At 29.0% G+C, this 14,699-nt stretch overlaps 1 protein-coding gene across 3 annotated transcripts; it reads left to right on the top strand.

Moving 5' to 3' along the window:
• Positions 1 to 365: 365 nt before the first annotated feature.
• LOC112687358 (ABC transporter G family member 23-like) lies at positions 366 to 12,956 on the top strand. Of its 3 annotated transcripts, none has more exons than XM_025560006.1 (15): positions 366 to 805; positions 6,507 to 6,639; positions 6,707 to 6,861; positions 7,204 to 7,311; positions 7,375 to 7,468; positions 8,091 to 8,216; positions 9,321 to 9,454; positions 9,526 to 9,748; positions 9,897 to 10,059; positions 10,141 to 10,253; positions 10,799 to 10,869; positions 11,101 to 11,189; positions 11,276 to 11,458; positions 11,800 to 11,886; positions 12,665 to 12,956. In XM_025560006.1, exons 2-15 carry the CDS (start codon positions 6,571 to 6,573, stop codon positions 12,910 to 12,912), a joined length of 1,863 nt encoding a protein of 620 aa, XP_025415791.1. In that variant the 5' UTR covers positions 366 to 805; positions 6,507 to 6,570; the 3' UTR covers positions 12,913 to 12,956. The 3 variants fall into 3 exon arrangements, with proteins under 3 accessions (XP_025415791.1, XP_025415790.1, XP_025415792.1); XM_025560005.1 differs by having other exon boundaries at positions 366 to 857; XM_025560007.1 differs by lacking the exon at positions 366 to 805 and adding an exon at positions 5,362 to 5,511.
• The last annotated feature ends 1,743 nt before the right edge of the window (positions 12,957 to 14,699 follow it).

The following is a 14,699-nucleotide window of genomic DNA, read 5'->3' as shown; positions in this document are numbered from 1 at the left end:
ATCAACAACTTACTTTAAATTTTTTTGTAATCGTGTGCTATCTTTTTGACATTTAGAAAAAATGCCCCCCCATATTTGAGGTCTAGATCCACGCCAACCGCAGCAGTAGTGTTTGTCCGCGTCGGCCGTGTACCGGATGGTACCGCGGTAACGGTTGCGGAACAAAGGAGGCCAGAGGAGACGCGCGTTGCCGATCGGTTCTGGTTGTCCGCAAGCAAACACGGTACCGGTATAGCGGCAAGAGGGTGCGTGTGGTGACGTTTAGTGTAATTTTATTTTCTCTTAGTGTAATTTTATTTTCTCTCGGACGGAAGGGGCCGCGAACGAACTCATTTCCACCGGACCACCCGGACTAACCGAAGCAGTGCGCTCGCGGACACGTCTAGTTTCGGTTTTTTTTTACATAACACCGCGTGTGCACAACATTACGTGTACGACCTCAAGGTCGTCGGTCGGCCGACCGTGCAGCCGCCTCGGCGACGTGCCCACTTTTTCTTTTCTCGACGGTCGCGCGTGTCCCGCCGGAACGGCAATACGGTGCCGACCGTTCTCGCGTCGCCGTCTCTCGCCCGACCCGTCCGCGAGCATTCGAAACATGCGCGCGTCCGACACCCGGTGACTTCCGTCCGATTACCGCCCGGTCCCGCCGCAGGGCCATTTTTCTCCGACGGTCGCGTGCCGTCCCGGCGAACCGGCAGAGTTTTCCCGTTCTCGGCTTCGCTCGCGTCCGCTGCTGCACGTACGACGATGGACCGCGAGCACCGCTGCGACGTTCGCGTCGTCGACGCTTTCAAGAGCTACGGAGGTAACGTCCAGGTACTCGACGGTTTGCAGATGACCGTACCGTCGTGCACCATGTAAGCGATTTCGTTTTTCACGAAAGTTTTTTTATTTAAGTTTTTTTTTTCTATTTCTATTCCCGACCCCGCCTTGCACCGCGATCAGAATGCGCGAATGACGGCCGTGCGCCCGCGCACACTTTCTCCAAGTACGAACGGCCATTATCATCGTTACGATGTAGAGTTTGCAGTCGGCGTACGAAATAATTCGTTCGGCCCCGTCCGGAGAGAGTCCGCGCACGAGTCATGTGGTTGACCCGCGGGTCTTGTAATGTTGTGCGAAACATACGTTTCCGTCTTGTAACACAAGTGCGCGCGAGTTATGTAAAATTTGATCCGGGCCGTTTTCCTCCCCCGTTAGAACAACCGAATATATTTTAGTATCGAATTTACGCTACTCCTAGGACCAACAGAAAACGGAAAACGCGCTACTGTGGTGTAGACCATGGTTCTCGAGCTTTTTTATTCGTGGGGTCACTGAGATGACCAAAAAAAAAAAAAAAAAATGGTGCATGAATATCAATTTTTAACCACCACCCATAAAAAAAATTATGTACTACTCAGTACTTGATTTTTAATTTGTTCCTCGTAGGTTCGTTTAGCGTATAAAAACATAGCGTCAATACTATTCAGTCATTTATAAGTTTTAATGCCGATGATAATATTGTTCGTTTTCATTTCAATAATTTGTTTGACGAGAAATGGGCATGTCTGCTCATATACAAACCTCATGTATAAACTGCTGGTATAGACCGATTTATCAACGGTGTGTGGATATAATTGTATTAGTATAAGCACTTGTGTTCCGGTAAAAATGTACTCTGTAAAATATTATCAAATCAATCATTTTATTATTATTCGGCACTAGTTCTGTCATAATATTTTTAAAGCAAATATTTTACAAGCCGTTCGTGTTGTAACGTAATATTCTAAAATTTGTAATTAGTAGTTGAACGTTTTGATTGTTTTTACTGTTGCGGTTTTGTGGCTGCCTTTATTCAATTATGTTTTAAAATAAGTCACGGCTGTAACTACAAGTTTAAACTTTGAAATTCGTTATTATAGTTAACTATAATAATATATAATAATAATATTAAAACTAAAGTTTTAGTCAATGTATTTACGCGAATAAATGAAAAAAATGTATAAAACACTTAAAAAGACAATCGTAACTAACAGGGCCGTATTTAGGGAGAGCTACAGGGTGCTGTTACCTTGGGTGACTAATTTTTTATACTTTCAATATTTAATGATCTAATATTTTTGTGAAACTTCTTTACAAAATAAAAAGTGTATTTCAAAAAAAATATATATCACCAATCACGGCATTACGACACACACACATACACATACTTGATAATAGTCGAGCACTGTCGATAGATCCAAAGATTTACAAACAATCTATCCTTATGTTGACATTGCACTTAGAATGTTTTTGTGTACACCGGCAACGAATTGTTCTTCAGAAAGATTTTTTTTAACCGGCAGAAATTTGTATTTGGTATAAAGAAGCGTTTTTTTATTGTTGCTCCCTGGTGTCAAATTCCTAAATACGGCCCTGGTTACTAATTTTAATTACGAGTATTAATCATACTCGTAATTAAATATTTTTTGTTACATAATGCCTACTCCAACCATAAAAGGGTTCACATAGATTTTCATGAAAGTAAACTATTTAAGTTTATCATCGGAAAAATATATTAATTTCTTGTACATCTTTTTTCATTATTTTCATTAGAAATTTGACTATCAAAAAATCCGGAAAGTACACTTTTACATATTTCTCGTATTCATTAAGTAACTAGAAAAATGATAGTAAAATCATTTCTAATATTATTGATTTTTGGGCTTATATTGTATACAATATATATAATGTATTTCACCATTCACTTTAATTATGTTGTCTTAATTTAAAAATATAACCAAGTTAATTAAAATATTTTTAAAAAATATGTATAGGTCCATTTAATTTTTTTTTTTAATATTATTATTATTATTTTCATTTTAAAAATCTGTAATTTTAGGTTTTATAATAAGTTTAAGTGTTGTAAATTTAAGATAAAATAAGAAAAGGAAAAAGCTATCTATTGGTGGAACTTCCTGACATGTATATAAGGGGGTTAATTATTTAATAGTTAACGACACCTAGTTCGTCCTTAAGTGCTATCTGGGATCTGGGAATTGTGGGTTATTGATAGTTTTAGGGAATTAGGTGATTTATTAAATTTGAACGAAAGCACAAGTAAAAGATTTTAGCAAAATTTTTATCGGGTTGAATAGAGATCTTTGTGGGGAGTATAATTTGAGACTGTATGGGGCGTTGGTTATAAGACGGAAAAATTCAGACTGAAATGTTTGAATTTTATTGATGTTAGAAGATTTGGTTAGGAATGTTTAGCAAATTCTAAAAGTTCATGTTGGTTTGAGGAGCAACTAATCAAAATTTAACACGAAAACGTAATAACCACGTCTTGGAAACGGTGACGTTAATCTATAATTATTTTATATATTATTTTATATGGCTTTATCATCTCTTAACACTAGATAAATTATTTTTCTGAAAAAATAATTGTCAAGAATGAATTGTTTTATTTTAGTTTAATTAATTAAAAATATATTTTTTTATTGCAAGTCTACTGCGCATCATTTATCGTATCAGTCATTTGACGTTGTAGTTATTCAAATATACACTTTAAAATTTATTTATGAATTTGAGCGTAATTCAGTTATAATCCATGCAGATATATGGACATAGTATCAAAAGTAAGATACAAACACGTAATTTAGAGGATTGTGGTAAAAGCGATTGCCCCTCCCTCCTCAAATATTATAGTTTAGTATCCATGAATTAAAATATATAAAATATGTCATTTTATTGATCATTATTTGAGCCCCAATAGTTTTGAAGAAGATTAATCACCCTCTCCTTAAAGTAAGCACCTTTACGCGCTTGGTAAGATGACATCTAAATTATTGTTTTAGTAGTGGTAAATAAACCAATACTAAGTATAATGTAATGCGAATAATCGAGTAAGTTAAATTCTCAATTTTTTATTGTACCTCTTAGTTTTGAAGTTTATAGGTGCCGGACCTACAGAAAACAAAATTTATGGTATGGTAAAAACTTTTAACTTCGACCCTTCGACCGTTATATTTTTCAACGAACTCCTTCGCATTCACCACGTGCTGTTTAAACGCCTTCACCGTTTTAGTAATGTTAGTTTGAAAATATTGGATCTGACCTAATATTTCATTTTTGCACTCGTAAACTACTTATAGAAACGATAAAATTTGGATCCAAAACTCCAAGACTACCGTTCTTTTGATTCGATCCAAGCGATAACTATAATATACTAGTATATTCTAGAAAGTTGTTATTTCTGGTAATTTATTAAATAATATATAATCGTTCAATATAACGATTTAACATTCAACGCGATAAATGTTCAAACTGGAAACAATTGTCAAAAACAATGACTTAATAACGTTAGTGTTTACAATTTATGAACATCGGTCTGATATGTACGGCCTGCACGTTACTGGGTCAGTACGCGATGAACGAAACGTTAACTATGTCAGTACACATTCCGCCGTTATAATTTATTGATCTGCCAATTAATTGTCGAAACTTATAACTTCTAGCGTATGCTTACATCAATGGATATAATTTGATAACGTATGAATAATAACAAAGCTTAACGTTTTGTGGGATTGATAGCGATTTTAAGGAGAATCAAAATACTAAATTTGTATACGGCAGCGTTACAAAACAATACGTGGGAGAATTATTTTCAGAAGAATAGATTAAAATGGTGAAGTGTATACAGAGCTTATTCATATTTTAATTTGCATAACATTGCTGAAATATTGTGTTTACAAGCGATCAGCATGTTCACATATAGTGTGTGCTTTCTTTATTTGTTCGTACAATGCTTATGTAAATAGTTAGAACCTTGGTGGTATGTGATAATTATTAAAATCGTTATTGGGATGACTTTTTTTTATTCAACAATAAAGTCAAGTGTAAATACTAAAAGTAAAAGAAAACACTCAACAGTGGTAGAAGGTTGATTGTAAACATTACTGCGATGTCTCACGGACAGTGGAAAAAATGTTTACTCATTTAAGTTTGATAATAAAAATAAACTCACTAGTGAATGGCACTGTGTTTTGAATTTGTCAATTCAATTTTAGAGTAAAGACATTGTAATAAAACCCATATTTAACAGATAATTATAGTTGCATTTGAAATTTAATCGAACTTCATCAACTTTTTTAAGCGTACATATGATTATAATAAACACCGTGTTGAATGGGCATTTAAAAATATTCGTAATAATACACGATAAGATCAGTAAGGTAAAAAAAAAATATTTAACATTCACTTCACATGGCGTTATCCGATCTAGTTTTATGTACTTTTGTCATACTCAATAAAACGTTCTTTCAATATTTTTTTTTCCGGAAGTTCATTCAAACATGTAATTTATTTCAATACTTATTAAAATTATTGTTATCACCAGAAAATGAAATTAAAATTTTATAAAGTTCAACTAATATTAAATGATGAGATTGAGGAATTTAATCATTCTTCAACTGGATCTATAAATAAAAAACAAACTCTACAGGAATTCAAGTGATCATAGAAGTGAACAAGTGGACGAGCTTAAAAGTAATGATATTATAAATGTTATAATTTTTGTAATAAAATAATTGTTTACATAAAATGAATTAGAAAATATTAACACATTACACGCATTATATTGCATATAATTTATGAATGATAGAAAACTAATAATTAAATAATAATATTAAATAATTAATAAATAATAAACTATTTTTATCATTTTTGACAGGCAAAACAACAAAACTTTTTCAGATATCAAAAAGTAATCTGTAAAAATTACGGGTTTATCATAAAATCACGTAGTTTGACATTTTCTAAAATATTTTATACCGTATAAAGGGGACGTGTTATTCAAAATCATAGCACCATTATTATGGCTATACCTAATACGCAACTATTTAAGAAAAAAGTTTTCATTTAAAAATTAAATTAATCGTAGTCGTTTCATTGAAATTTACAACTGTAAGAAAATGTGTTATAGATTCGCATATATTAGTTACAGTCTTTGATTAAAAGTTAAATTTAAATTATTATGTTAGCATTGTTAGAACTTATATCTATATCATATCAATCTGCATTTATTCGATTTGACATAACTTAACTTTTTTTTCCGTTGAATTTATTCTTTGCAATTTAATGCTTTATTATAGGGACCTTCACTGTCAAGATTTGATGTAGATATGGCTGGTTGAAGAAACTCACAAATTGGGATTTTTTTCGTTTTTCTTGTGATTATTCTTCTTTTTACTATCGATTTTAAAATAATAATCTTTTTAAGTCATTTAGTTTTAAATATTTTTTTTATATTTTAAATTTTAATACAAAATAGAAAAGTAGTGTCATAGCCATATTATTTTCTCAAAGAAATAATTTAATTTGTTCGTTTAACTATATAATTTGAATCAATAGTAACATAATATTTTTAATTTTAATAATAAGATATTACAACAATAAATATATTTTTAATTTTAACATTTTTATTTCATTATTGAATAATTTCAAAATGTTCTAATGCTACGTCTGCGTATTTTTTTTCACAGCTATGGACTTTTAGGACCAAGTGGCTGTGGTAAATCAACACTACTTCAATGCATTCTGGGTACAATGTCATTGGACTCGGGATCTATTGATTTGCGAGCCAAAACTTTAAAAGATGTCGGATATATGCCCCAAGTAAATATTTAAGACTTACCTGATTGTAATTCAGTTATGTCAATACTTACTTATTTTTTTCCTAAAGGATTTATGTTTAGAAGATACACTGTCTACAAAAGAAACATTTGAGTATTATGGAAAACTATATAATATGAGCAAAAAAGATATTACGAGTAGAATAAATGAACTAAACAAATTTTTACAATTACCAAATTTAAATAGTTACATAAATGAACTAAGGTAATATATATTATTCATTTATGAAAAGGTTAATAAAATAATCAAAGAAATATTTAAAAAGTGGATTGCAAGTATTACTCATTTAGAGTAGCTAAAATTTCAATTGAATTGAGTTAAAATTAATATTTTGTGTCTTCTATATTGTTTTTTTTCAAAGAATGATATGAGGTAAAAAAAATGTTGCACTCTAGGTAGTTAGTTTTCACTGACAGCTATATTATACTATATAATGTTATATTTTGTTTGCGAATTAAACTATATTGACGGGTTACACAACACTTTAAACATATAATTGTTGAGAAAATGGTTATTGATCATAACTTAATTTTTATTTGTACTTAGTGGTGGTCAAAGTAGAAGAGTATCACTTGCTATAAGTTTATTACACAATCCAAAAGTTATTATTTTGGACGAACCTACTGTTGGACTTGATCCGTTGCTGAGACAAGAGTAAAGAACTTAATTATTTTAGAACTAACTTATTTTGTTTTAATCATTTAAACTCTAATTTAGAATTTGGGCAGAGTTTTCAAATATGGCGAACCAACAGCAGAAAACAATCATAATTACTACTCACTATATCGAAGAGGCAAATCAAGCTGATCGCGTGAGTCAAACGTTATTATTGAATTAAATAAAAATACAAGCAGCGTAATATGAATACTACTGGTCGATCAATTATTGAGCACAATAAAATATATATGCAAATATAATGTTTTTTCAAATAACTAGGAAATATATAGTCCATGCCCTATAAAAGGTTAATTAAAAGTATAAATTAGAAGAAAAAAAAGATGCCATACTTTTAGACATTCCAATAAAATTAATCCTTCGGGTGATACGTGTTTTGGTTAAACCAATGCAAATTCAGTACCTACATCAATTTTGTATTGACGGTGAAAAAATATTTATAAAACTAGATCTTTTTTTACCTATCGGGCAAATTTGGATAATTCAGTATATTTTGTATATTTGATAAAATTGATCGAAAGTAAATTTTTTATTCTACTTAATATTAACTGAGTACATATCTATGATTTGTGGACGAATTGGAAGATTGCCGTCGCAATTGTTAATAATGTATTCGTTCTGGTTACTTGTAATTAGGATAGAGATAAACTAAGAAGTAAAGCAGTAGTGTTTATATATAAGCTGTGCTATGTATATTTATTTATGTGTTATTTTATATTTGCTATTAATTACATTATTTTTTTTTTTTTTTTTTGTAGGTTGGCTTAATGAGAAGCGGAATAATCGTAGAAGAAGGATCACCTCAAGATATTCTTTATAGATATGGAACTGATTCATTGGAATCAGCCTTTTTAACTATATGCTGCAATCAACAATTAAATAAAGTACCTAATATACCTATATACAGTTTTATGTATTTAAGCATAAACATTTTTTATCTTATGAATACTTATTACTAGTAGTCGTAAGTACATTTACATGGTACTAATGGTTATATAAATTTATCGATTTAAATTCAACGCATAGCAATATTTTATACACGAATTATACCGTATAAATTATATTATTAATTGAAAATATTTTATTATTCTGACAAATTTTATTAATTTGCATATTATAATTAAAACAGTTATAATTATTGCATGTATATTAAGATTTCAATAACGTGGAAATATACACATTGTACGATTAAATCGCTTTTATACTTGATTGAGCAATTCAGTTTTCAGTTTTTCGATTTTAAGTTTCAAATGTTTGTACATTGATTTTTATCGTACTCGAAATTAAAGAAAATATATTTTAAAGATATTTATACCCACATCTGTCCGATAAATTTTAGTCAGGAAAATATCTTACAAATTATAAAATATAGTTGAATAAATTATGCTAAGAATAAGTTTATCAACGCAAACATTTATTGATGTTTTGAAATTAAAATTGCAGCTGAGATCATACATGGTATATAAGTATTATAGCATGATTAGTTAGTTATTCGTAAGTTATTTAAAATCATTAACTTCGATACATTACATTAATTGGTTTAAAAATTTTGAAATAAATAATTTATAAACACAGCTGCGAGTATGTGAATCGTTATTATGTATTTATGTTGTTAGTGTTTACACGATACAACGATACGCCATTTGAACGTTTTCAAGTTCACAAAATGGCCTCTCTTCGTTATAAACGATAGTAAGTCATCAATTTAATATCGTCGTTTCATATAGTATCGTGACTCGAAAATATATCGTAACCTTATGTGCATTAAAAATATTGTTTTTTTTTTTTCGATTTTTTTTTTATGGTACCTTAAAATTTGCATAGTTCTTGTTAGAATATAGTTACTAGTAACACTATACATTGTTACATTATTCCACTACTATAATGACTGCACTGGCTTACGTCACGTTGAACAAGACGAGGAGAATGTTCAACGTCCGTTATTTGTTCGCAACCGACTGACTATTTTCGTCTTTGTTTTTGTTTAGAAAGTTGAGAAAAAAACCTACGTAAAAGATAAAACTCAATCAAAAAAGTTAATGGAATTAGGAAACAACGTTAATTTTTACCGGATAAAAGCTTTGTTAAAAAAAAATTATCACGTGTGCTCTCGTGATTACTTGTAAGTTTAAGATTGCAATCATCGTGCTTCTAAAAATATTAATTTTTAAATTCTTCATCAATCGTTTGCAGGCTACTGTTTACTATGATCGTGCTTCCCATCATACAGTCGTTTAACTTCTGTTCGGCTGTCGGAGTGAACTTCAAAAATATGCCAATAGCTATTAAAAATGAGGAAGTAAATTTTACTGATTGCCAATATTCCAATTTCAATGGATGTATATTTGACAAAAATAACAGTCTAACAGTTAGCTGTGTCATTATGAACTATCTCTCGTCGCTTGACTACAATTTAGTAAGTATTTTCACACCATTTCTGTTTCTTGGTACATTGAATGTTGATGCAGAAGTTCAATTTGTTCATTGAAGACGCTAAGAATATATAATGTCTTTGAAAAACAGACATGTTAAGATTACTTTGAATGAATGAACCGATTTTACAGGTCGAAGTGGCAAATCGGGAAACTGGTGAAAAGAGCATGAAGGATCCGAATTATATGGCGTTTATGTATTTTCATAAAAACTATACTAATGATTTGATTAATTACATTGACCGTAAAGATTTTGATGAAGATTCTAGGACTTATATTCATTTGACCAAGGAGAGTAAGTAAAATTGAAAAACTCTTTTTAGTGTTCTTATATCATTTATAAGTTTTTCAATTTATGCGTTATGTATTATTTTAGATTTGTTGTTCAGAAATCAAATTATGATGGATTTGTTGAACTCGATAAATCATTTATCAAAAAAAATATTAAATGATTGTAATAATAATCCAAAAGCTCTTGGAATTCCTATGGTAAGAGTAAGAAGATATATTTACTTAATTCTTAAAACGTAATTATTATTACTATTAGGTTGTATATTAGTTTTTAATATTCATCACAATCAAGGTCAGTTTTTCTGCTCGTTCATTGATAATAATTTAGGAGGATTTTCATTTATATTTAGTAGCATAATATGTTGATCATCATATTAAAAACCTACTTTGCCATATTGTGACCGTTAATAATTGTTTTTTTTTTATTTTTTTTATTGTATCCTTTGTTTTAAATTGATATTAAATTTTATGGAGTACTGTGTGAAATAACTGTCGATTTTATTGTGATATAATTTCAATTCTTCGAAATTGTATTACTCAAATTATAATAAAATGAATAATAAAAAAAATTAAATATTTATAAGGTATTGTTATAACAATTTATAAAAAAAATGTTGTTAATATACCTTATAAATACCTATTTAATTTTTTTTTTAGATCAAAATATATTTAAATTGTGCATACTTACTCGTAAACTTATTGAATCACTTAGATTTGTGTCTAATCAAATTTTTTTTTCTCAGAATTTCAATTCCTTATACGGAGAAGATGTAAAATCATACAACAACGGAAGCGTCACTCTTTTTATAGCAATGTAATAATTATATTTTATAAATAACATAACATAACATACAACATTTTTAACTAAACTTACATTATGGTTACACTAGTTAACATATTTCCGAGTCAGAATTAATTAACTAGTATATATATTATTTTCTGTATAAAAGTTTAAGATAACCTAATTAGTGATACGTTTTATTAAAAAATATTTTCTTTTATTTATATTATTTTCTTATATAACTTTTTTTTTAATCGTTTTTAGCACCGCATTTTATTTTCCAAGTGTTTTTGCGGCAAGCATGATGATGTCGGAAAAAATGGATGGTTTCCTTAGTCGATCAATGTTTGCCGGTAATTAAACATAATTTTCTGTTCACAAAAACAGCTATACGCCATTGTTAAGACAAACAATTTATAAAATTATATTTTAAATCCAGGTGTGAAAATATTGGAATTGCTGATTTCGCTGTTTTGTATTAACACAATAATACTGATTGCACAAATGATCATGACTTGTTTTATTTCATATGTACTGTTCTTTAATCCATTACAAATAACTTCTGGGCTGTTTGTATATGTGTTTATATTGATACTGTTGGGATGTATGGGTTTCTTCTTTGGTAAGTTTACAATAATTTAAAAAAAAATCATTGCAGTTTTATATGCACTTAGATAGAGAAGTTTTAGGGAATTCAGTACCCCAAGTATTATAAAAACATAATTTCTATTACCGCTCAATATTTAGCCATAATTTACATATACGATAATATTATCAATATATTTTATCTTTGTGTTTTTTGTATAATACGTCAACAATTTTACACTATAATTATATTTTTTATTCTAAACAATTCATTATTATTGCAAAAAAAATGTGAATTTTTGATTAGTTCATTGAATACACCGTAAAGTAAAAAACCCTAAAAATATAATACTTAATTTTTTAATATTTTGTTTATAGGTTTACTTACTGCTATATTATCCACGTCAAAATTAGGTGGCGTTTACGTCATAACCGGAACGTGTATGACTCAATTTATACTATGCGGTAAGTATAAATTTTAAATTATACTAATTGTTTTTTTGCAAGAAACGTTATATTACATTGTGTAGTATTCCACTGAATGCAGAAAACTATAAGCATTTGATTCATTTGTATTCCTATATTAATCAAAGAACTGTAAAATCCATTATGATTTACAAAATATTTTTAACTTTGATTTTGATCCATTTGATAGTAGGTGAAATGAAAACCTCTTGAAATGTACACTATTTTCTACAAGATTTATGTGTTATTGTTGTTACTAATTTAGCAATTATTATGTAGTTAGACACATAAAATATACTATTCCTCATTAGAGTACCATAATACAATTAATTTTAATGTTAACCGTGCCTAAGGTTTATGAGGAATGTGTATAATAATTATACTCTTGAGTAGTTAATTTATACTTACCTTTACGCCAGCTAACCTAATACGCAACTTCATTAGATAAAATTGAAAAAAAAAACACTGTAAATTAATATAAATAATAAATAAATATTAAGAATTCAATTTTAAAAGAATGTAAGAAAATATTGTTTTCGATAGTTTTCCTATACAATATCTTTGGCCCAGTAGATACTTTGAGTTTTAAATGCATGCTCTATTACTATATATAATATGTTTGCTTTACATTTAAACTTAATATCAAAGCATTATGATTTTATGATAAAATAAGTAAATAATGCATCTTAGGAAATGATTATGAATTATATCCTACAGTATGATAAATAGTAAAATTCAAATTAAAAATAAACGTGTTCATTGTTATTGTTTTATTTAGGTGCAATATGGCCTTTGGAAGGACAACCGACATTCTTGAGAAAAGTATCCGAGTTATTACCCATACGACTAGTGGGAAATACGATCAACAACATAGCAATTAAAGGTTGGACTTTCGATCATCCATCGATCATTATTGGAACTTCGATGACACTATTTTATACTGTATCTTTAGTATTTATTTTAATTATCTTAGGAAAACTAAAAAAAGACATATGGGTAGCACAAAAAAATTGTTTCCGTCATTAAAATCTGTCATCATTAACTTAAGAGATGTAATTTATTGTACATTTAATATTAGGTTAAAATATATTATTAAAAATTAGTTATCATATTTATATATAATGAAAAAATGTGAAATAAAATAAAAAAAAGTTTATTTATCAAATTATGATTTAATTTTAATAGTGTAGTATGATTTTTTGAAAAAGAAACTTTATAGTTGGTCGTTATTTTTACAAGTTCTATTTTGTTTTTGTGTCAAAATATTGTTACTTCATAATCAAAATAGTTTATGTATAATATATTTAACATTCGTAAAATATTTGATAAATTTGCTCTTAAGAGTTTAATTTTTCCAACATAACCTTATTAAATTTAGGCATTAGAGGATAGCTGAACCACGATTGATGTAGAGGTAAGTTTTGATTAACCAAATTTAGTCGAAAATTGTTTTCACAATTGTATACATTATAAACAGTACATTTTATACAATTTTGTTTATTAGAAAAAAAAAATTATAACAGTCCCGTGACTATTTGGCAGTAAGATATTCACAAAAAGAAAACGGATGAGCCTCATGGATAGGGTGAGATACAGGAATGAGAAACTACAATAAATAAATAAATTGTCCTTTTAAACTTGAATAATTTCAAGTTGCATTAATATGCATCATTGATTTCGAAAAACGATTTTAAGTGAAAAAGGTTAGATAAATCAGTCTCTATATCAAAATATAATAAATAACACAATATTAGAAGTACCTAATAATTTTGTAATCAGGTAGGTTAAAAATAGAAATAAAACTCATAAGTATAACCTCTGGACCTTGTTATAATAAATGTATGTTTAAAGTTAAAACCATCATTCTGGTTGCCTACTCTGTCTCCCACCGGATCCAGTCCACTGGAAGTGAAGTCCACACACGTGTAAATTTTCTTTTAAGAAAAGTGGGTACAAGTGCCTCTTAGTGCACTCTACCCCTCCCAAGCGAAAAATATATCGATAAAGACCCAAATGGTCGTTTCGATTCAAATTTGAAAAAAAAAAGAAAAGTTATAACAATTATTACAATGTATTATACAGATATATATGTATATATTGCTAGTACAACTATTTGTAGTCCATAATATTAAAAATAGTATTCAGCTTGTAGACCAAGATCCAATCATTAATATTTAAAGGCAAACAAGTTACGAACATCGTTTATATATCTATAATAGCTATCATAATGTCTTTCTTGTTTCTTTTAATGACCCTGTTAAGGCGATTGGAAACAGCATATTTATTTCACGTTGTAGACCTAAAATCCTGACAAGATTACGCATACTTAAAATCATCATAATTAAATTCTGTAAAAAGATTTGAGTGGATCAACCTTTTTTCAAGGTTAATGTGGAAATCGATTTTTGATATTTGTTTAAAAATTATCTTTAAATCTTATTTGAGTTTCTCAATTTTTTTTTAATTTTTAGATTTACTTTTTGTGTCTTTTTTAAGAATGTTAAACAGTGATTCTAAAATCGATTTCTACAATAACCTAGAAAAAAGGTTGATAAACTCAAATATTTTTACAGAATTGAAATCCGATCATTTGGAGTTGACGTTTTTTTGTCAGGCTTGATTAATTTTTAGAGTTTCTTTGTCAGAACAAAATATTTTATTTCATCAAATGCAATCTAACTTGTGCATGCGCGTGCGAACCATTGTTTCCCCGAAACGTTAAATTCCGGTGCGTAACACCAGCCGCCTGTGAACCGATAATATAATATAGATCCCTATATAGTCTTATTGTGAATTCAAATAAATTGTATTAC

This window comes from Sipha flava, unplaced genomic scaffold, assembly GCF_003268045.1.
Source record: "Sipha flava isolate LNK unplaced genomic scaffold, YSA_version1 347_pilon_pilon, whole genome shotgun sequence".
NCBI classification, from domain to species: Eukaryota; Metazoa; Arthropoda; class Insecta; order Hemiptera; family Aphididae; genus Sipha; species Sipha flava.
This window is presented reverse-complemented; position numbering and strand designations above follow the sequence as displayed.